Source organism: Rhinolophus ferrumequinum, chromosome 28 (genome assembly GCF_004115265.2).
Source record: "Rhinolophus ferrumequinum isolate MPI-CBG mRhiFer1 chromosome 28, mRhiFer1_v1.p, whole genome shotgun sequence".
NCBI lineage: Eukaryota > Metazoa > Chordata > Mammalia > Chiroptera > Rhinolophidae > Rhinolophus > Rhinolophus ferrumequinum.
In genome coordinates, this window is record NC_046311.1 from 6,937,236 (window position 1) to 6,959,217 (window position 21,982).

General features: G+C 41.3%; 1 protein-coding gene across 9 annotated transcripts in view; it reads right to left on the minus strand.

The window, feature by feature from the left end:
• Nucleotides 1-21,982, minus strand: part of AKAP13 (A-kinase anchoring protein 13) — a 309,763-nt gene that overhangs the window by 211,646 nt on the left and 76,135 nt on the right. For 7 of the 9 annotated variants that reach the window (XM_033100203.1, XM_033100196.1, XM_033100197.1 and 4 more), the window contains exon 1: nt 9,843-9,954. The exons of the other annotated variants lie outside the window; for them this stretch is intronic. In XM_033100203.1, the coding sequence (XP_032956094.1) occupies nt 9,843-9,927 (85 nt within the window). In that variant the 5' untranslated portion in view covers nt 9,928-9,954. Of the gene's footprint in view, nt 1-9,842; nt 9,955-21,982 lie in introns of those variants that run through there. 9 annotated transcript variants of the gene reach the window in all.

Genomic DNA, 21,982 nt, shown 5'->3' on the forward strand with positions numbered 1-21,982 from the left:
AGTAGAAAGCAGATGATGACTTTCTTACAACACTGTTGGGAGGACGAAGCAGAAAACGGAAGCAGAACGCCTAGCTGTCGGTGCCTGGCACGCCGCAGAAAGTAAATTACAGTCTGTGCTGTTCAGCATTGAAAGGACTGAGGAATACCTACTCAGATCCAGAACCTCGTGGAACTTCCATGGAAGGTCTACGAACTCAACAAAAGCTCACAGCCAATAACTGTACCTGAGGGAGGAGAAGGCTGCCACCCTGAGCCCTAAGGAAAGAGGACGTGCGGGAAGTGAGTTTCCTATACAGTCTGAGACAAGACAGGCCTTGTTACCTGGATGCTGATGAAAGAGGAGTGGTCAAGATCCATCTTCATCTCTAACACTTCATTAGCAGTCATCTCCAACCCAAAGTAGAAAGGCCTGTTTAACTAAAATGTTCAGTGTATATATTCGAGTGACTGAACAATTCAACACTTCTGAGTTTGCTTACAAGGACGAACCTATCATAGTTTAGAGTGGAACGTCAGAAAGCGTATGATTCTTTACTCCAAAAATGACCTGAAGTTTGGAAAAATGCCGTGGACTCCACAAAGGGCTTTTCTATTTCTCTATGTTCGAGGCAAGACAAATACGGACGATGTAAGACCTACTGCTCAGGGTGGTGGTGTGTGTACAAAGGGAAGTTCATCAAAACCTGCTTTATCCATTTTTATGTCCTTCTTATCTACCAATGAGAATGCGCTTCAGGGAACATGATACAGAATACATAACAGCAAAGCAAAAATTAACAAGACATGGAGAAACTGTCAGGGTGTGACGTAAAGGAGTTTGTCCCAGGCCAGATAGATACTTCCTGAATCCTGGAAGATTATGCAAGAATAAAAGATGGAAAAATAGTTTGCAGTAAGAAAGTAGATTCTATAAACTGTAATCTACTGAGTTTTATCTGAATATCAGACATAAATTGTTAAAAAGATGGTTTCTGAGCCTTAAAAAGGGAAGCAGTAATCTGAGAATCCAGCATAGAGTAACGAATAAGACACACCACAGTTCCTTTTTTTTCTTAGTAACTTTTTTTCATCCAAGGGATTGACTGTGTCTGAATGCCAACAAAACAGCTGCCCAAATCTTCCAGAATATTGCTGTAAACACAGGGAACAAATCTAGTTAAGAGGACACGATGGCCTCAGATACCCGACTGAAATTTAAATTTTAGTCTGACTACGATTCTCCCTCCTCCCGCACATGTTTTTGTCTCTGCTTCTAAAGCCACAGAATGTGCTTTTAGAGGTTCAAGCATGTGGCCTTTCTAGGAATCTAAGGAAGCACGACAGGAGCAGAACAGGCCCCCAGTCCCACTTTTGCCATCTCCAACCGGATCATGATTTCAACAACAAAGCACGAGTAAATAACTGAAGCACAGCAACAAGAAACGAGGTTTCTGTCACAGGCAAATGTGACTCTTCCCCAGCCCACCTCTGCCCAACTCTGATGAACACTTTTTACCAAGGCCTTGAAAACCTAATGACAAAGTGATTACATAAACAGACGAGCTGCGATTCATATTGGAAGTCAGACTGAAGAGCCCCAAACCCTGAACGGCTGAAAGGACATACCAAGGATGTACAGGAGAGACCAAATGTACCGAGGTGAAATGGAGTGACACAAATGGATCCAGCACGTGTACATCACGACGCCCACGTGAACAGAGAGAAGACAGAAGAAACCTATTTCACTGGCATATATAGGAAGAAACCTGTAATTAGGGTAACCAATAATCTCTCCTCTGTTAGTAAGAGGAATTAAGGTTCTCGGGTCAAACAAGGGGGCAATCTGACTCAATTTCTTGCTAGCTGTCAAGAGGCCAAGTGAAAAAAGTCAACTGAGCTTCAGAGAGCTAAGTTATTCAAGATAAAATAGTTACTAACTGCTGGATCAAGATGATGGCTCTGGGGTGCATGGTTTCTTTTGGGGTTAATGAAAATGTTGTAAGATCACTGTGGTGACTCTTACACAACTCTGTGAATATACTAAAAGTCACTGAATTCTACACTTTAAGCGGGTAACTTATGTGGTATACGAACTATATCTCAATAAAGCCATTTAAAAGAGTTCAAGAATCAAACCCAGGTCCATACCCTTTCCATTTTATTGAACAGCTCTTATTTAAAAAACAAAAACTATTATTTTAAAAAGCAAGCCAGAGGTTCTGTCATTTTCTGACTACACAACCTTTCTTTCTTTTTGTTGGGGGGGAGGGGCTTACCCCATTCCTCATTCCTTCCTTAAAGTTCAGAAAGCAGGATAAAGAACATTAAATCCTGTCAAGTAGCACCGCAAAACCCAAACGACGTCACGGAAACTCGGGCCCAAGTCTGCCCACAGTGTTTGATTTGGCACTGACTTTGCTCCAACACAACACGGGAATCTCGTTTACCTGACTTGCATTTCCAAGGGGATGCCCAACTCGCCAGGTCCACAGGAACATTACACCACACTCCCAACACTAGGGCAACGGAAGACCCGCCATCAGACGTCATTAGCCTACGCTATTCCCCACCTGCAGTCTCTCTTTATTACAGAATGACTACTTCTATCCAATTCATACAATAACTGTGTACCTTACACCTCTTCCCATGCTACTTCTGTGACCTCTAATTACCCCAGGCTTACACGTTCATTTAACGTATAGTCACAGAGCTCCTCCCACGGAATAGGAGAAATACCAGGTATTGTGGAGAGAATGCTAAGTCCTTTGAAGGTTTGTGCTCTGAGGATTTGGAGTCTAGTGAGACCAAAAAAAATCACATAATCACACAAATAAATAGAAAAGTGCAACAATACTACCAAGGTGAGGTATACGGCATTATGAAAATAAATAACAGATTTCATCTGTTTGGGGAAGTCGAGGGTGAGCTTCCCTGAGGAAGTGAATGTTTGGGCTGAGAGCTGAGAAAAAAGTAACCACAGTCAAAGAGAAGAATCTTTCAGGTACCAAGACCCTGCAAAAGAGACCAGGTGAATTTGAAGGATTAAAAGAAAACAACGTGGCAGAAGCACAGAGAACAGAGGGAACCGTGTGGAGTGAGGCCGGGCGAGCGCAGGGGCCACTGAGGGACTCCAGGACCCGGCAACGATTTTGGTCAGGGTTTTAAAAGTAAGGGTCACGATTAGCTTTATACTTTAAAAGGATCGCTTTTTAAATATGATGGACAATAGAGGGAAAGAAGGCAAGAAGTGGACACAGGGATTCCATCTAGAAAAAACGTTGTGGCAATAATTCAAGGAAGGGGAAAATAGCTAGGGTTTGGGTGAGAGTAGTGATGGAAAGAAAAAGAAAGGGATAGACAACCGATATTAAGGATATTGAACTCAACAAGGTTTGTTGATAAATGTGATAAATATAGAGAGTAAGTATCAAGGGTGAGTTGTAGATTTCTGCCTTGCGTGGTGCACACTGACTATGGCAAAGAGAATTGTGAATTCCTGCGTGCCTGACTTCTTCTCCAACAAGACTTTCGGTTCCATTATAGTCACACAGTGGCTCTCGAAATACTAATGAATGCATCAGTGGTACATACTAACCAGGACTCCATCTAAATGATCCCCCTTTCAGTCCATTTTCTGAAAAATTCTAGCTGAGCAACAGAAAACAGTTGTCACGAAAACTACTCTAAAACTTAGCTAAAAGTGACTATCACGTGTTCCAGTATAGAAGGAACACCTCAAAAACGTCCATACCAAAATACTATTACATGCTGGATTTCTGCTTCCCACACCGTCTCTCTTTCCCCAAACCGTCTTCTTTCTTGCACTAAATAATCAATGTATTATGACATTCTTCAATAACAATGCTAACACACCAATTATTTTCCTTTGGTGTTTAAATGTCCTTCTTTGTTTTCTACAGTTATTGCTAGGGTAAATTTATCTTTCGAGACTCGTTTCTAGAAATGATCGTCTCAAACCTAAAAGGAAATGTTGATAATGTATTTCCAGTCCCTTTATCTTACAGAAAACGACGACGAGTCCCTAAGAAGTAACTTGCTCAGTGGTAGAACTACCCCACCTCCCCACCACTGCCAAGCAAAGATTTTCCAACATAAAGTATCACTTTAACTTATCTGACCCTTTCTGAAAATGTCTAACGATTACAACCACTGGCTGGAGGATTGGGAATAAAAGGTTCACTGAACTGCAGCTCGTCTTCAAGCCTCACAACGCCCGGGTGGAGGACTGACAGCAGGTTTGTCAGACAAGCAGAATGAGGGAGAATGAGAAGAAAGCAAACAGTTCAAACCAATTATTGCTAATGGCTCCACTTCCTACCTCAGCTACAACCAAGGGTGGGCAACGCTGTTCCATCACCCCCAGAGCCTTCATCTAATTAAGGAAAAAGGAGAGGAGAGGCTCAAATCCACTTTTCTGCCCAGGAGTTTTGAAGTTACTGGTAGCAAAGGGAACGACTGGGGGAGAGTAAGTTTTAACTATGAATTACTAGTCTCTGAATTAGATACTACCAAATTACTATCTGGACCATTTAGAATGGATATCAGAGTATAGATTAACAAGAGCTAATAACTACAGCTGGGGTTTAGGCCATATCAGGGTATCCTCTATTACAAGGATTCTCCACTAAGGAATTACTGAGTCCTCGCAATCTCTCTGCTTTACGCCGGAGGCAATGGAGCAGAGGCATTGAACACACGGCCCAAGGTCCCACAGCTAAGGAAGTGACAGCCAGTAAGGAGCAGGGAAAGGTTCAGTACCCAGGCATCCTGGCCCTAGAATCCGTGCTCTTCACCACCACTGTCTTCACCTGACAGGCAGGACTGCCTGTCACAGTACGTGTATGTAGTGAAACCCAAATATTTATGCTGTCAACTATTTATACAATGTTAACTAATGTGAGGATTTTAAATTAAATTCTCTTCACCAGAGCCCAGAGCTTTAGGACAAGAAAACAGACTTAAATGCTATTTCAGGACACAGAATATTGTAAATGATGATTAGGAAGGGCTGGGCAAAGTGGGGGCGAAGAAAGGGCAGGTCTGCCTGGCCCCACCACCTAGACAACTTACCTCTGGATAAGCCCTCACACCCCACACGTGTTGTTTCCGCCCGTTTCCTTACTGCCACTATCACGTACTCGTACAAGCGGATTGCTGACGCTGGCTCTAGCTCCAGGTCTTTCCTAAGCTCCATACATACCTCGCTGCCAACTATTCCCCTGGATGTCCTACACAACCCCACCCCCTGACTCCCCTTCATTCTCAGGAGTGGTCTCACTTCAAGCTCTCATGCAACCGTTTCCTTCTCCTTAACCTCTTACGTCGTGTCTCAACAAAACCTGCTGCTTTTCCTCAACAGTGTCCCGACGGCCCAAGCCCCCACCCTCCTCCTGGGACGCCAGCTCCCTGCCACTGAGCAAAATCTCTCCTCCCCATTATCACAAGGCTGAGCCCCCCACAATATGGATATGATCTGTGTCAATTCTCTGATCAAATTCTTTCAAGGACCTCTTGCTTTCCACAGTAAGGCCAAACTCCCTAGCCCCAAGTTACTGCTCTGTGTATTTCCTGCTGCCGTCACAACTCAGGTAATACCAGGCTGTGCACCAATCATGGTGCTTCTACAACCAAGTCCAAATAACCAGAAGGAAAACATCAGCTACAGAGACATTACCACAGACAAATGATTAATTGTTGGCTTTCTCCATTCCTGCCTTACTTTCATTAATTGGTTGGATTTCGTTGATCTAATTACGGATTGACCTTTATTCACAGCTGATTTCTTTCTCCCCAAGTCAGCCTATAAGTAAGTACTATAATAAAGGTAAATCGCAGTACTGTGGGGACACAGAGAAAGCTGTAATTAAATGAATTTTCTTCAGAGCACACTGCTTACCTAAAATACTTCAGTAATATGACAAGCAGGTAAGAAAACAGAATTAAATGCTATTTCAGGACACAGAATATCCTAAATAACTAATTTCTTGCATCGATGATCACTGAAAAGCCTCCGATGTGTCAGTTTGCTTTTCTGTCTTCAACATCAGAACACAGCGATCTGTTTTCTCTAGGTTGACGCTCACTGACGGCAGCACAGCCTAGAGCTCTCACCGTGAGCTCTTCCAGGGTCAAGTGCCAAGTGGATCACCCTTTTCCTGGTGGCCTCGGGGCCTCAGAGGTGAGGCCCACAAACGGTGCTAACTGAATATTCCTTTAAATTATCTAACATCTTTTAAAAATACAACTAACCCTGAGGCGGTTCATTCCAAAGAACTGTCTGATCAGATAATGCCCCAGAACTTACCGAGATCAGAGGATAAGGGAGTTTTGACTGAGGAAGCAATTGGAGGATGAGGGCAAAGAAGAGTTCTTTTCAAATCTTACAGCTTTAAGACATTAAATAGAAAAACAATACGCAGGACCTGTGCAAAGTCTCTCTACCTTCATTTCCCCCACTGTAACAGTTTTCAGAACAGCTGTGATCACTGTACCACATGAAGAGTTAACTTCTTCTGTGGTAAGCGAATACCCCAGGGCCAAGTGGCTGGGAGAGAAAGCCTCCAGGAAGTAGGAGGTCCAAAGTGGAAAGGAGGCCAAAACCCACTCACCAGGAAGTGCTGCTGGAATCCTGGTGTTAACCTAACTACATTTTAACTCAATTGTAATCCCTTCCCCACAAAGCCTATGCGGTCTACTGAAAGAGATTAAAATTGATTTTGTAGTCACTTCTAGACATCAGAAAAGGATTGTTTTGTTTGTTAGTATTTCACTCAACCACTACTAACAGCTTTTCTTTCCAGTTTTTTTCTGAACAAGTGAAAAGCAAAAATAACAATCAATGCAAAGTAAACATTTTACTCTATAAACAATTCTTACTCCCATGTGGATTTCTTCTGCAACCAAGTCAAAAGTTCACTAGAATAAGAGAGAGGAAAATAATTCCTCTCTTATTTCCTTTAGGATTTCTTTTCCACACTTCCTAACGTTTAGGATTCTTCATCCTGATTCACCGATCCAAATATGTTAAGCTGATCATTGGAACCTGTGACCTTTGGTTGTTTTCTGTTTCGTTTGTTTGTTTGTTTTAATGCGCCTGGTTAGCAGGGAAAAGCTCCATTCTAGCCTGAGTTCTAATCGTCAGCCCCAACAAAACAATTGCCAGAAATAAATACAATTGATATAACGAGTAGCTAGCTTAAATCACTGCACAAAGTAGTTTAGTGATTAACAGAGTGGGTTAGGTTAATATAAAGAACTCTTTTTTTTTCTTAACTGTCCAGAGTCCAAACACCCACCTCCCTTTGCATTCATTACACTCCCAAGCCTTAGCCTGAATCACTAAGAAACAAATTTCTGCTGGGAAATGTCAATGAGGGTGGGAAAAAAATCGGGATTACTGGACAAACGTTTCATCCACCTTTCTGTTCCCAGGCAGAATACTATGGCAACTACATAAGCAACAGATTAGAATAAGTTATGCTACTTGATAAAGTGAGGGTGTCAGTGGGAGGTTCGGGCTGTCAAGAGGCCCCCACCCCCCACTGTCAAAACCATCTCCTAAAGGAAGGAGGAAGAACTAAGCACCAGAATCACAAATATCCTACACACACACACACACACACATTTTGTTTACATAAAAAGGAGAGTACAATTGATGCTTCTTACCTATTAACTCAATGCAAACAGTTTGATGATTTGAGATTTAAGGTTCCTTATAAGAAGACAGAGGTTTCTAAATACTGGTCCCAATGGCAGATACCTCTGCCCGTATCACCAGAACCTTATTTTATGGCTCCACTAACACAAAAAATTAGGAATATTGACACACCGTGAAAGGATCTTTGCTGAGTGCTAGTCCATTTTATGGAGGAAGAACCTAAATGGCCTGCCTGGTTATCCACAGCTAATTATTAAATGCTTAAAAAATTAAAATCCAATTGAAGGAATTTTCATTGTCAAAAATCCCAGCTCTCTTCTTATCTTTCTATTCCGCTAACAAATACCAAAGTTAAAACTAAGGCTCTCAAAGTTGAAAGCACAGCACAGAAAGGAGAAGAGAAACAAACCTTAATTTGAGCAAGACATAAGGGGATCTTGGAACTTCCAATTTTGAGAGAGAATAAAAGGGAGGCCACATGAGCCAGAAAAGAAAGAAAAGGAGAACTTGATCCTTTCTTCTTTTTAAAGCCTTTCAAATCATGAAAGTAAACACAGGTTAAGGATTTTAACTGAAAGATGCTTAAATTTCCCCCCCGATTTTCAGATCTATCACACACTCGCTGAGTGACACTGGACAAATTATTTGGGGAAGACAGAGAGAGGGGATACATTTTTAATACTATTTAAGTATCATTTTAATACTTCATAAAGCTTTGTGAAGTACAAGGCTGGCTTATAATAAATGCTCATCAAATATTAGCACCTAACTTTTTCCCTTCCTATGAGAAATGCAAGAAAACAGGCGTGAATCCATCACTAGATCCAAATATTGTTCCAAGGAACTACGCTGTCCAGAGTCCATACACAAAATTTAAAAGGTATTGCTGTGTCAAAGTCGGGATGGCAGTGATGAGGGAACAAAGGTTTTCCTTCATACTTCGTTAATTTCCAAAAGTTTCTATAATAAACATGTTTTGCTTTTATGGTTAGAAGTAACTGTTTGGAAAAAGAAAATGTTTTAAGAAGGGTTTCATCATTCTCATGTAGGAACTATTTTTACCAAATGTTCAAGTTAGCTTACACTATCCTAGACTTATCTGACCCGAACTGTGTGTTAAAATAAAATTTCATAATCACCGTCAGAGGGAGAAGATAACACAGCAACTTCTTAACTAAAACCAAGCTGCTTAAAACTCTACTCATTGTTTACTAAGACTCTGTGGACACCATTTTAACAGAATCGGAATCAAGCAACACAAACTCTGGTAACAAGACTTACTTACAATAAGGCCACGACCCAAGAGAAACCCCCTCCTTCTCTCCTCCTCCAACTCAATCAGAAAATAAAGCCTTCTGCTCATTAGTACATCCAAGACCGAGCAGTAAGATCTTCAAGGAAAAGCACCTTTAAGAGTCTTTTCAACAAAGGGCAGTGGAACAAGTGGGATACCCACATGCAAAAATAAATAAATGCTTAGCTCACACCGCTCCCAAAAATTCACCCCAAAATGGATTCAAGACGTAAATATAAGAGCTAAAACTTTCAGGAGAAAATCTTTGCGATCTTGGCTAAAGATCTGTTCGATGTGACATCAAAAGTATGATCCACAAAAGAAAATATGATAAACTAGACTTCATCGAAATTAAAAACTCTTCCTCTTCCAAAGACACCATGAAGGCAATGAAAAGACAAGCCAGAGATGAGGAGAAAATGTGTGCAAATCAAGTATTTGATAAAAGATTTGTATCCAGAATACATAGAGAATATATGGCTCTTATAACTGCTATAGCAGCTCCCTCTGTGACAGCCAGCTGCGTTGTTTACATTACTTTTTTTTTTTCAATTTTCCACCACAGTAAGTCCTCCCCAGACTTGTTCCTGGTTTTTGAATGGCCATCATTGCTTTGCTAGAGGCTAGGAAAAGAGATAACTAAGCTTCTTTAAATTGTCTACACGAAGAGAGTAATTAGGTGGCTCTGAGAAAGGAGTTTCCCTAGGAAGAGAAAAGCGTGTGAGCGCATGCGTGCACCACCACCCAGCTGACCGACTGCTCAGAATCTCCCCTCCCTTTGGTACCTGACTGACCTCAAGGTAAGTGAAAGTTGGTTAATTAAAGAAAAGGTTTACCTGTGAAATACTAAACAGAACAATTTCTCCCTCTGAGTACAAAGCTCTTTTACCTGTACGACAACTGCCTGTTGAAGACTGTATGTCAGCACTCTCTTCAGGGTCAAAGCCGGGTCCCTCCTGGGTAGTAGGATCCATGAGTTTATACCAGCGCCAGCAACAATAGCAGCAGCATTTCAGAGAACACGAATAAATTCCAGAAAAACAGAAATTGTATTTGAGCAAGTTTCACCTACAAAACACAAGTAAGCCCAACAATACCTACGGCGCTAAAGCTGTATAAACAAGGTGGCAGGTAACCTATACGCTGAGAACCAGCTAGTCGTGGTCCAAACAAAAGGCCACAGGGAGGAGATGACCGAGGTGTTTGCTTTGATGAGAAGGGCAGAGAGAGACCTCAGGACTGGTTCTTCTGGAAGCACAAACTGGTTCAGCCGAAGTCATTGCTAAATACATAAAGGATGGGCAGAGAACACTGTACACATGGGCAGCTTTGCTGGGTGTTCTTTTCCTTTCACAGGGAATTTCCAAATGCTTGCTCAACCAACCAGTGACAACCTGGTTTTAACGAAACCACCCAGACCTGGTCTAACACAAACATTCAGGTGGTTAGGAAGTTTAGTTAATAATACAAAGGGTTGATCGAGAAGTCCCAGAATCAGGTTCAGACCAAAACAAAGGCCAAGGAGCTTAAGAGCTGACCACCTAGTAGGCATTTCTAAGAGAGGTACAATCTCACTGCATTTTCCACTATAAATCAGAAAAGGGTAGGAAAACAAAAGTGCCCACTGCTGACCAAGACGTGACAAAACAAATACACATGGAATACTCACATATTCAGATCATAAGCATAAAACATAAAGTGGTGATAAGTATTTTCGATAAAATTAAACAAATTTAACAATATGCATTAAAGAAACTTGAAAATGTTCAAACTTTAAAAAAAATAATTTTACTTTATCGTAAGGAAATAATGAGGGGAAAATTTGTTTTGACCAAAAAATTAAATGTCTACTAATAGAGAATTAAATTTGATAGCTCCCAACAACAGAATTATGCTATCCCTTAAAATAACATTCAGAAACTATACAACATGAGAACACATTATTAAATGGAAAAAAATCTCAGAAAATAGTATATACCATAAATCTGATCTTAACTATGTATTTCTTAAACCAAAATGTCTACTATCTCTAGGTAATGGGATTACTTGCTCTCATGTATTTGCCAAATTTTATTTACCACATATAATTGGACGGTAGCAAGGGGAGGAGATTAATTCCACCCCCACCACCTTATGGAAATATGATAGCAAATGCTTTCAACCGTAAGAAACAAAACTGTCCAAAATCTGCCCAGAGACTCTCTCGATAGATTTCTGCTCTTTTAGAGTAACATGATTCTAAATAACAGAGATCAGACTGTGGCAACATTGGCAGGATCACAGATCATTTTTATTACTTTCTAATAGCGTAATCAAGTCCACTTTTGCAAAGGAAAGTGAGTGAAAATGTAGTTGTATAATGAGGCTTATATTCACCTAGGTCTTTTTTAGATAACGAAGTTTTTCCTGGTTTCTATATTGAAGTGAACTCTTAACAGGATCCTTCTAAACCTAGAACTTTTCCAGAATAGCAAAGACATCAACCGTAATCTCTGTATCAAGCAAACTGCTACTGAATGATGCCATGAGAAGGAATTCAACAGAAATCTCTCACATTTTACAAACCACTTCTACATCAAAAATATTCCCGCAATCGTCAAACTCAACCAAAAATTTTTTTAAGACTGGCAGAGGCATGAACAGAGCGCAAGGAGTTAGAAAAATAATGGCAGGGGGAAAGATAATCCAAAATAAATATGTGTTAGCTTGCATTTTCCCCCCTCACTAAAGGAAAAATGTATTTTCATAGCAGATAAAAAGTGGGTAATATTTTGCAGCCAAAATAAACTATAAAGTTAGGCTAAGCTAGGAATGAGGTTAGAATGAGTTGAGACAGCTAAAAGAGAAAGCTGTTTTCTATTGTTCTTAGACTAAAGTACATATTTTAATGAAAAGGAAGAAGAAAGAACTAATCTGGTATGTAACATTCAACAGTCAAAAACACAGAATCCCAGAAATAGAATCGGAAAGAGCCCCTCATCTAAACTGTCCCCCAATGACATTCAGAAGTCATTAGCAAAAAAGTATTTCTTTCGATTGAAGAACTTTTGGATTTTTTTCAAGTGCTCAGCTATTATTTCAGTCACTGTTATGATCAGATGATGACAAAGGATCATGGAATCTTCTATCTGGAAAAACTCTTAAATCGTCTGCTCCAGTTCATACGCTGAATCAGATACAACCCAAGAATGTCATTCTTGCTGTACTGTAAAAATGCAACACAAATTTAGTACAAAAGAACTGAAGATGCGGGTGACATCGTGCTGTGTCACTTTTCGGTTGGGGAAAGGTTATGAATATACATGACACTCTACAGAAAAGTCACCCACCCAAAAGTTGCCAATCATCTGCCTTTCTACTTCACTCCTTTTCCCTCTCTCTGACCTGATCACAATATATAAAAGTATGCTACTCCTTAAGCAGTTTTAAATAGTCTATGTTCATAATTTTAAAAATGGAAATTGAAACAGATAATCACTAACTAAATCATTTATCCAGGATATCCTACAAGGAAATTTTGCACAGTTCAGAGGACCTTAGTAAAAAAGTAGATGGTTTCCCACCCCGACCTTACACAGCAAGATAGGTTTCCTTGATGGGTTTTGTTCGAAAACTTAGGATGTGTTTAAACATTACAGAGAAGACTAAACAAAACAGAGTTTGGTTAAATAAATGTAATTTCTTAGAGTAATTTTTAAAGCATCTATTTCGTACACCAAACCCCAGATCTGTACAATTACACCAATCCTCCCTTCTGATCAATAACTGAGACTTGACAGCTCTTTCACCTGCATCCCTCCAACCAACACAAACACACAAGCGCATGCACAACTCCATCTCATATTTTTCAAGTTACATCTATCCTAAGGTGAGTCTGGCAAGAGAATGGGGTAATCAATTTCTTACTACCTACCTCACTTTCGTATCACCTACAAGCAAGAATATTTTGAATCATAAACTACTTTAAGATGTTTACAGAAACATTGCAGAACTTAAGACTGTTTATATCCCCAAAGTATATTTATGTTACTTACAGGCTGGACGTAGCAGACCTTAGGAATACCAACGCAAGTCTGCGTTAACACTGAAGGACAAACTGACCAGCACCTCGTCACGGGACCATCTGCACCTCGGAGCTCTGCTCTAATTATCGAAGCTCTAAACTTAATACGACTGTGATCTTCCTGTTGGCTCACAATAGGAAGGCAACACTTGAAGCTGACCATGTGCAAGATACCCTGCGAGGAACTTAACATTGTCTTACTTCGTCCTCACGTTCTCTTTTGAGGAAGGTGCTAGTACTGCCTGTGTTTTACAGGTGAGGAAACGGTGGGAAGGTGATTTGCTGGGGTCACAGAGCTGACAGAGCTAAGGTATGAGTGTGAAGGGTCCAGCTCGCAGCCTAAGTAAGCTCTTCTTCACTGTACTGGCATAACCAGAGGTATTTTAGATTTTCCAGATACTCCTGGTTCCTGAATTGATAACAAACACACTTCTGAACAATGTTACTGTGCTAGGCTGAGCATGAGTCCCTTCACCATCAGTATGAACGGCTGGGAAGTAACACGTTCAGGGTTATTCCAATGCCCGGAATCACAGCCCCCAGTGATTATAAAAAACGCTAAGTCGTCACTGACTATGACCTTTACCTGTCAGTGTCACCGGGAGAACCCATTTGAAGAAGTACAGGTGTTTACCAATATGAGAAGGAAGAGAAAACTGATGGTGAGTATCTGGCCTAGTCCAGATGCAGTTCAAGTAAAGGTGGTGAAGGCGGATGTGGATTTGTATATGGGCCGTTTAATTTGTTAGCTCTATGACCTAAGGCAAGTATTTACACCCTCAAAAGCTCCCTTTTCTCATAGGCAAGATATGGTAACAATAGTCCCACTCACATAGGTATTATTATGAATATTACACTAATAGTGTAAAGCCATCAAGCATAATGCCTGGTATACAGTAAGCGTTCAAATGCCAGTTATTATGTGCAGTGACTAGAATAGGAGTAAAGAAGGCTAGACAAACAGTAACTGCCTGGCATGTAAAAACAGGATGAAATGCAGAAACACTACATAGACCCACAGCATCGCTTCAAGCACAAGAGCAGGAATGACTAAGAACTTCAAGACAACAAAACTACAGTCACAAATCAAACGGGCTGGTCCAGGGACATACAACAACTCAAAGCTTTTAAGAAACAAATCCATCAATAGCCACTAACACATAAATCACTCATCTGCCCTAATGGGAGGGATTCTGAGTCACACATCTTTCTCTCTCTCTCTCTCTCTCTCTCTCTCTCTCTGTCTCTGTCTCTCTCTCCAATTGAGGGAAAGTGTCAGCATATTTCTATACAGAGAAAAGAGTTTACAACTTCAACTAATTTCAAACTGCTTGGGAAAGATAATTTAGTGACAAATATTAATGAACTAAGGAAATGTTTATACTTTATAGACAATACCTTGAAACTAGGAGCCAATAAAACATTGCCAAGAAGAGACTCGATGTGCCCTGCCACAATGATGAAAACATGTAATTAGCACACACGGTGAACAATCGTGCCCTTAAGGATAGGCTTTACCCCAGTCTGCCTCCAAAATACAAATTTTAATTAATCGAGTCCAAAATAATGAGATTTCACAGAATGATCATGCTTTGCTATTTATTAAACACACAAATTTTCCCAAAACGTGTACATATAAATGAAGTCTACTTTACTAGGTTCTATAATGAACTCCAAGGCAGACTGAACTTACTTGCACATTAGAAATTCTGAAGTCAATCACCGATTACCTTCACGGATCTAACTAGACAAAAGGCCTCCCATCCCAGCTGGACTATTCCCACTTCAGAGTAAAGCTCAGGAGAAAGTTGAGGGAAAATGCAAAGGTTCACTCAGAAGATGGGAACAAACCTGTTTCTGAAAAGAAAACAAAAGATTCTCCTTGAAGGCAAAAATCACGGTGTGTATGTATCAGAATCCCCGATTCCTGCCCGACCCCAGATGTCGTGAATTAAAACCTCCCCAGGATCCTCCGATCCCGAGCTAGGGTTGAGAACCACAGCCTCTTGTAATATCTATATAAATTGGTGCTCCCTTCCCCTTCTCAACAGTGGTTTGGTTGGTTGGTTGGCTGGAAAATCAATGGCCTATGGCACTTATCAAAATGCCAATTGTGCACACGTTAGCTCCCAAACTAAATCCTAAATTTCCTGAGGGCCCGAAGGGAGATTACTATTTTCCTGGGCACCTAGCACCAAATCATGTCAGCAGAACACTACCCTGTTTCCCCAAAAATAAGACGTGGCCGGACAATCAGCTCGAATGCATCTTTTGGAGCAAAAATTCATGTAAGACCCGGTCTCATTTTACTATAAGTTCGGATCTTATATAATACAGTACAATACAATACAGGGTCTTATATGAATTTTTGCTCCAAAAGACGCAGTAGAGCTGATTGTCCAACTAGGTCTTATTTTTGGGGAAACACAGCAGTAGATGTTCAACCAGTAAAGTAAATTAGGCCAATTTAAAAAAATACTAAGAAAGAGCTTAGGGAATGACTTCCTCTTTCGTGACCTGAAAAACAACTCCCAGATGGACCACCAGTCATGTAAGGGCGAGAATAAGGGAAAAGAACATCTGGGGAAAATTCTACAAGTAGCACATGATCCTGAACTAGAAACTCAGGAAAATCCACTAGGGAAAAAGGGAAGACACAGATAAAGGGCCTGAGAAGTAAATAATTAGGTAGAAAAGGACGGTGGCTGTTAGACCATTCTAAACAAGAGAAATATAATTTGTCTTCTGTGGTCATAACATAAATGATATACAAGATCTTTTGGGTCAAGACACACTGAATTCAAATTCCAGCTCCACTAGCTAATGACATTACTTCATTCATGTGCCGCAGTTTTGTCATTTGGTCCCACAAGTGGGTAAGAATGCTATCACAAAGTAGAGAAAAATGAGACGGTTGTAAGAATGACAGAAGGACGTGCCAGCTGTAAGCGTCTGGCTCATTGGCTGGGACATCCTAGGTGTTCAATACAAGTCAGTTGCCTACCTCCTCGGGTGGAAGCTCAGAAGGTAAGATAATCAAAGTGACCATAGTGGTCCTTCTAGCACCATTTGTGACTGTGCTTTCTCAGACATTTGTTGGCTTTTAGTTTTTATTCCTGTAGTTGTGCCAACGCTCAGTGCTACCCTCAGTGCCACCCCTGATATCTAAGATCACAGGAAAGCTAAAAAGTGACTGAAATGCCCATCAATCTGTTAAGGCGTTTTTGAAACAAGACCTTAACAGCAGAAATACAAATGCACAAATGACCATTTGAACCCCCCAGCCCCCCTGGGGGTGGAGGGGGAAAGACCTCATCTTTCCAGAGGCTCAGGGCCTGATTTTGCAGATACTGAGAAAGAACGACTTCTAACCTTCACAGCTGAAATCGGGGTACGATGTCCTGAGCAGGGCTCTAGGAAAGCAAAAGGTGCTACTGTGACCTGCATGCAGTAGTTAAGGCAAGAGAGCCATGTTAAGGAAAACGGGGGACAAGCCGGACTTGTTCATGGGGCCAGAACAACACGTGCCGTCAGTTACAGTGACCTGGTTACACAGCGCTCGGGAGGACGAGCAGGAAGGTAAGACCAACTCACGTGTTGATGTTCCCGACAGTGGCTCATCTGGGACGAAACCCACTCCAAATCTCCCGGTGTGTCCCTCTCCCCCGGCAGGCCACCACGATCCTGCTCCTTTGACATTATACTTTTCGTACCGCCATTCAAGATCAACTTAGCAATTCTGACAGCCATGTCCCTCACGACTAAAATATACTTATTGTGGTCAACTAAGGCTCTCATTATACCAAGACTCTGTCAGTAACAAATATGCATCTTTGTCATATTTCCTGTTGCTAAGTGTCATTACCTAAGGGTTAGTAGGGCAATGAGAAGGGAAATTGTACACCTCGTTTTCTCTCTGGGGTTGCAGAGTGAGGAGGATGGGAGAAAGAAGACCCCTTTCGTATTCTTGTCATTTCTAGATGGCTTAAGAGTGGCCACTCTTGTAACTGTTCTTACAGAGCAGGGGTACCTTCGAGAGGTACCCCTACAGTCCCTTCATTTTTATGATGATCTGCAAAACAGCTTCTTGGAACGTCTGTTAAGGCCCTTCAGCCCAGTCTGTGACCCTTCCTGCTTGAAAAAATGGGTGTATACTCATTACCTTTCTATCCAACGTGAAGACCACAGCCCAGCTATTTGTAAAGCAATCAGTTGACCATCTCCCGATAGGAAAAACAATGCAAGTTGGAGGCTGATACTTAAAACTCAGACCCTAATTGGACTATGCAGGAGGAATACCTTATTCTGCCAGAACGTTTTGCTGAGGGTAACATGCAAGAATCAGAGATACATTTCAAAGGAGGTCAAGCCAGCTATTTTATGTGAGAGAAGTTATCTGCACAGCATGGGATCTCAAAATCCAAAAACTACTGGAAGCTCACCCGGTACACATTGAGAAAAGCATGGTCCCTACCTATAATGAACAAATTAATATTTCTAATACCAACTAGAACTTAAACAATCAGCAAGAAAATGTTACCTTTTGTTCCTAAGTTAGCAAGCTTAGAAGGAAATTGCGTTACAAAAATCAGTTGTTCAAGGTAAGCACTAAGTTTCTTTTGGGAAGAAACAGAGGAAGACAGTTATACTGGTGAATAAGTTCCTTATTTCATACTGAAACATAACACATTTCTATGACTCTAATACATCAAACTCCAGGACAGGTAACTATCAATTTTGCAAGCATATAACCACTGTGGACCATCTTTCATGTTACAGTACAATTTTAAGAAAGCATGTGTGTAGAATGCCTAATTTACTATGTTTTGATGGAGAGGGAAAAGGAGTGAACCCTAATGGTAAGAAACCTGTGATCTTGGTAAGGAGGGAGTAGAGAGCACATACTGCTTTTGAAGAGGGTTAAGTTTCAGCAGAATGACCTTGATACTCCCATTCAAACATATTCCAAAATTCCCATAATCGTAACAGATGCAATTTGATACTTTACATGTCCAGAAGTTAAAGCAAATTACCCAACTTCTCTCAAATCTCCTTTTCCCCACCAAAAACTAGTTAGCTGTAGAAGAAAATTAAGCACTGTGGACATACTCATTAACCCCTGTAGTCCCCAGAATTATTGTGGCTGTCAGTCACACCCGGGGGACTAGTGGGAGAGGCAGAAGGTGTGACTTTACATTAATGAAGTGGATGGTTTCCAGAGTGGCGTAACAGCAGGGAGGGGAAAAAAATAAACATAAGGCACAGAATGGCACCCGCCTGCCATAGTACCTGGCTACGCACAGCTGAGTCCTGAACCAACATTATTCAGGGTGCTCACAGAGTACCCCCAAAAATGATTGCAGCAGAACCACCATATATTTCTTTTCTAACTCCTCCCCCAAGCACCCAGCACAGTGCTAAACAGAAATTGCACAATGACTAGAGTTGTTTAGACTAATTGTTAAGTGTCCACTTACGTAAATAGGCAGTCCAGTGAACTCTGAGTTTACAGAAGGCAGAGCCGGTCCCTTTCTTCATGAAAGCTCTCAAGACTTTACAGCATCCTCTCCGCCTTCCTCCCCAACTCCTCGGGGCAGAGATGCTTGCTTCCCCATGTTTCTCGGTTTGCAGATACCGAGAAACAACGACTTCTAACCTTCGCAGGTTAGAAGTTTCTATCTCACTTGGTTCAAATCTCTTGGTTCAAATCTTCCTGATGACATTTACCATGCTGACTCATTATTTTTCTGCTCATAAATCGGCCTCAATCCTCAATTCTGAGCTCAAGGACGGAGCTACACAAGCCAAACTACAGGGCTTTCAGTCCATCAGCTCTCGCATAGGCCTCCTGTCACCTCTGAAAAGCTAACAGTCAATATACTCGTGCCTCACTTCAAAAAGTCATTCTTCTCTGAAATTTTGCAGGAGACCAAATAAATAAACAAACACACAATTTCTAGAGACCTTAACTATCAGCCCACCCCGAAACTAAAATTTAACAAGCACTCCAACCTCAGACAATGCAACCAAAAAGCTCGCAGGACACCCTCTGTCACACTCTGAGGTTACAGTAGGTTTTCTCCCCCATCATAAAGCTGCCCGCCATTGCACACGATGCAAGCCCAGAAACTACTTTAGGAAACTGAACACTAACCCTCCTCCCAGGCCATTTTAGTCACATCCAGTCACACACTTCCCCAAAAGAACAGGAAGGCTAAAAGCAGCCCATGTCTCAAGCAGATGCCAACAGTCTCCGAGTTAAAACATCTTCCCCATGTGTCCTTTGCTCAAAGGCAGGCGTTGAAAAGAACCAAGAACAAATTAACCATTCATCTTAGAAATGCATCCACACCAAGAAAAGGCATTTTGACGTCAGGATTAACAAAACATGTAGTTCACCAACTGTGGAGCTCCCTAACTCTTTCCAAACGACTAAATAAAGGAACAAGGAACCGTTACCATTTGTACTAATAGTCTGTTTTCCATCTTCATTCTACAGTTCACCATCTTCGTCTCACTACAGGTCATTTTGATTTACCGATGGGAATCATTCTATTAAGCATCATTGAAATAAAAGCTACTGACTATTTTAGAGGAAAAAAAACCAAAACGATTATATTCCTCTTCAATTTTTTTTTTTACTGTGCAATTAACTATTCACAAGTTCTTGTTTTGTTTTCCCCTCATTGTAAAGCTCCTTCGCACAATCAGCGATTCAATTCCACCACAAAATACAGTTTTTAGAAATGAACGGGCAATCTTCACAACAGTTTAAATTTGCTCCCTGTCAAAGTCTATTTACGTCATACAAATCTAAAAGACAAGTTCCAATTATACACTGACCGCTGCAGTTCTGAGTGAAAGGAAGATTGGTTTGAAAGCACAGGAAGAATGTCAGCGAGAAATCCCAGAGTAAAGCCCAAGTTAATCAAGACCAAAATATAAAAAAGAAATTACACCTCCTTTCCCTGCATTTCGGGTTAAAATAGGTACCCCTGCTTCCATTTCCGTTGAGATGATAAAAAAAAAAAAAAAAAAAAAAAAGGAGAAAATAATGACAATTCAGTGATTATAATAAAGTATAATAAAATACCTACGTATACACACACACACTCTTTAATAAGGAAGCATAATGTGTAATACAAATAATATAATTTCAAAACAAATTTGCAAAGACAATTTAAAACTACCTACGTAGCAGAAAGTTAAGTTGCTTCAGCATATGGGACACTGAGAGTACTAACACTTGCGAGTTTCTCTGGGTTGGCAAAGCCACCAAGCAGAAACAAAAGTATTCTGCAGACGGGGCCCAATGAGAAGGCCTGACAACACACATGCTGCCCTCACCACCTGGAGCTGCAACCGTGGCAACTTACTTAGGTTCCTGTGCAAGGCGCCTGGGTTCCCCTTTTCGCAGCCTGTGCTTCCACACTTGCTTTCTTTTCGGTCACCTGACACTCTGAGCACAAAAACCGAAAAGCCTGGGATCAGACAGTGCCATTCTCCTCGCTTTCACCTAACTTCAACTCTCTTCCCATTTCCTTTTCTCCCAGTGGGAAAACTCCTTTCTGATCCAAAATAACACTTTCAGCCGATCTAAGGCTTTTGCATTCCCGAATGAAATCAAGAAGGGTGACTAACGCAAACAGTGGCCTCTAGAGCCCTCCTGTAAATCTCCCCAACCCTGAGCTACATTTACGCTACATTAGCTAGTACTAAATGTAGCGTAAATTAGACATTAAGCCTATCGACTCCCAGTAACGACCTGTTCTGAAGTTCTGCTCATCTTCATGGATCTGGTTCCACAGAGCAGGACAAGATTACAGCCTGGGTTAAAAAGAAAATATGGGCAGGGCCCTCAGCCATTGCTTGAAACCTGCACGAACCATCTTCAGATAATTCCAGTGCTGATTTATAACCTGCACTTTTCTGTGAGTTGGTAAAAAGCATCATGATGAAGAGCTCAGGCTTGTGAGTCAGACCTGAACTAGGCCTAAAACAAGGCAAGGAGAAGAGGTGGGAGCGTGCCAAGCATGAGTACAGGCACGTTCAGAGCCCGCAGAGGAAATCGGAAGAGTCCCAGACGAGGAGAAATGTCCTAGCTGTCAAGCACCTCAGCGCAGCCCAAGGTCAGTAAAGTGTTTCGACCAAAAACACCAATACCAGTGACCTGGGGAGTGAAAAGGCTGGAAAGGAAGGTTTTAAGGTCAAGGTGGAAGGAACATGACTGTGAAATTTAGCAGTTTGAACTTGATCCTGGAAATATCACAAAGCCCCTGAAAGTGTGAATTTCCGAGGTGTTTTGGGAAGACCCGTCTAAACGGTGTGCAGAAAAACCAAGGTAAGAGAAATGTGAAGCAGAAGAGCGATTTGGAAGCCACCGCCATCATCTAGGTGAACGTGGGTGAGGAACGGCACGAGCGACTACAACAGTAAGGGCACGTCACACAAAAGGTGTGACAGGACCGGGCTCTAACCGGGCAGTGGGTGGCGAGTGACCAGCGCAGGGAAATAATGGCCATAATGCTTATTCTAACAATCACGGTCATGGGCCGTAAAAAACGGGGGGGAAGTGACATTATTCAGGAGATCTTCAGTCAGTATACCCCAGCTAGAAAGTAAAATTTCAAAAGAAGAGAATGCCAACCCACTTTCGGCCAACTCTAAAACTCCATCATCCTCCTCTAAAGGAAAAGGGAGAAAATTAATTCCTTGGTTTGAACTCAGGGAACTTACCGCAGAGGCAACAACTCTCCGCTCGTAATTTACTGTTCATGACAAGAATACTGGCTGCATCAAAAGACACAATCAAAACAACGGAATGGGAAAAAAATATTTGGGCATCACATATACCTGAAAAGGGGTTAGTATCCAGAATATATAAAGAACTCCTTCAACTTAACAACAAAAATACAAACAACAAAATTTAAAGACAGGCAAAGCATCTGAACAGGCATTCCTCCAAA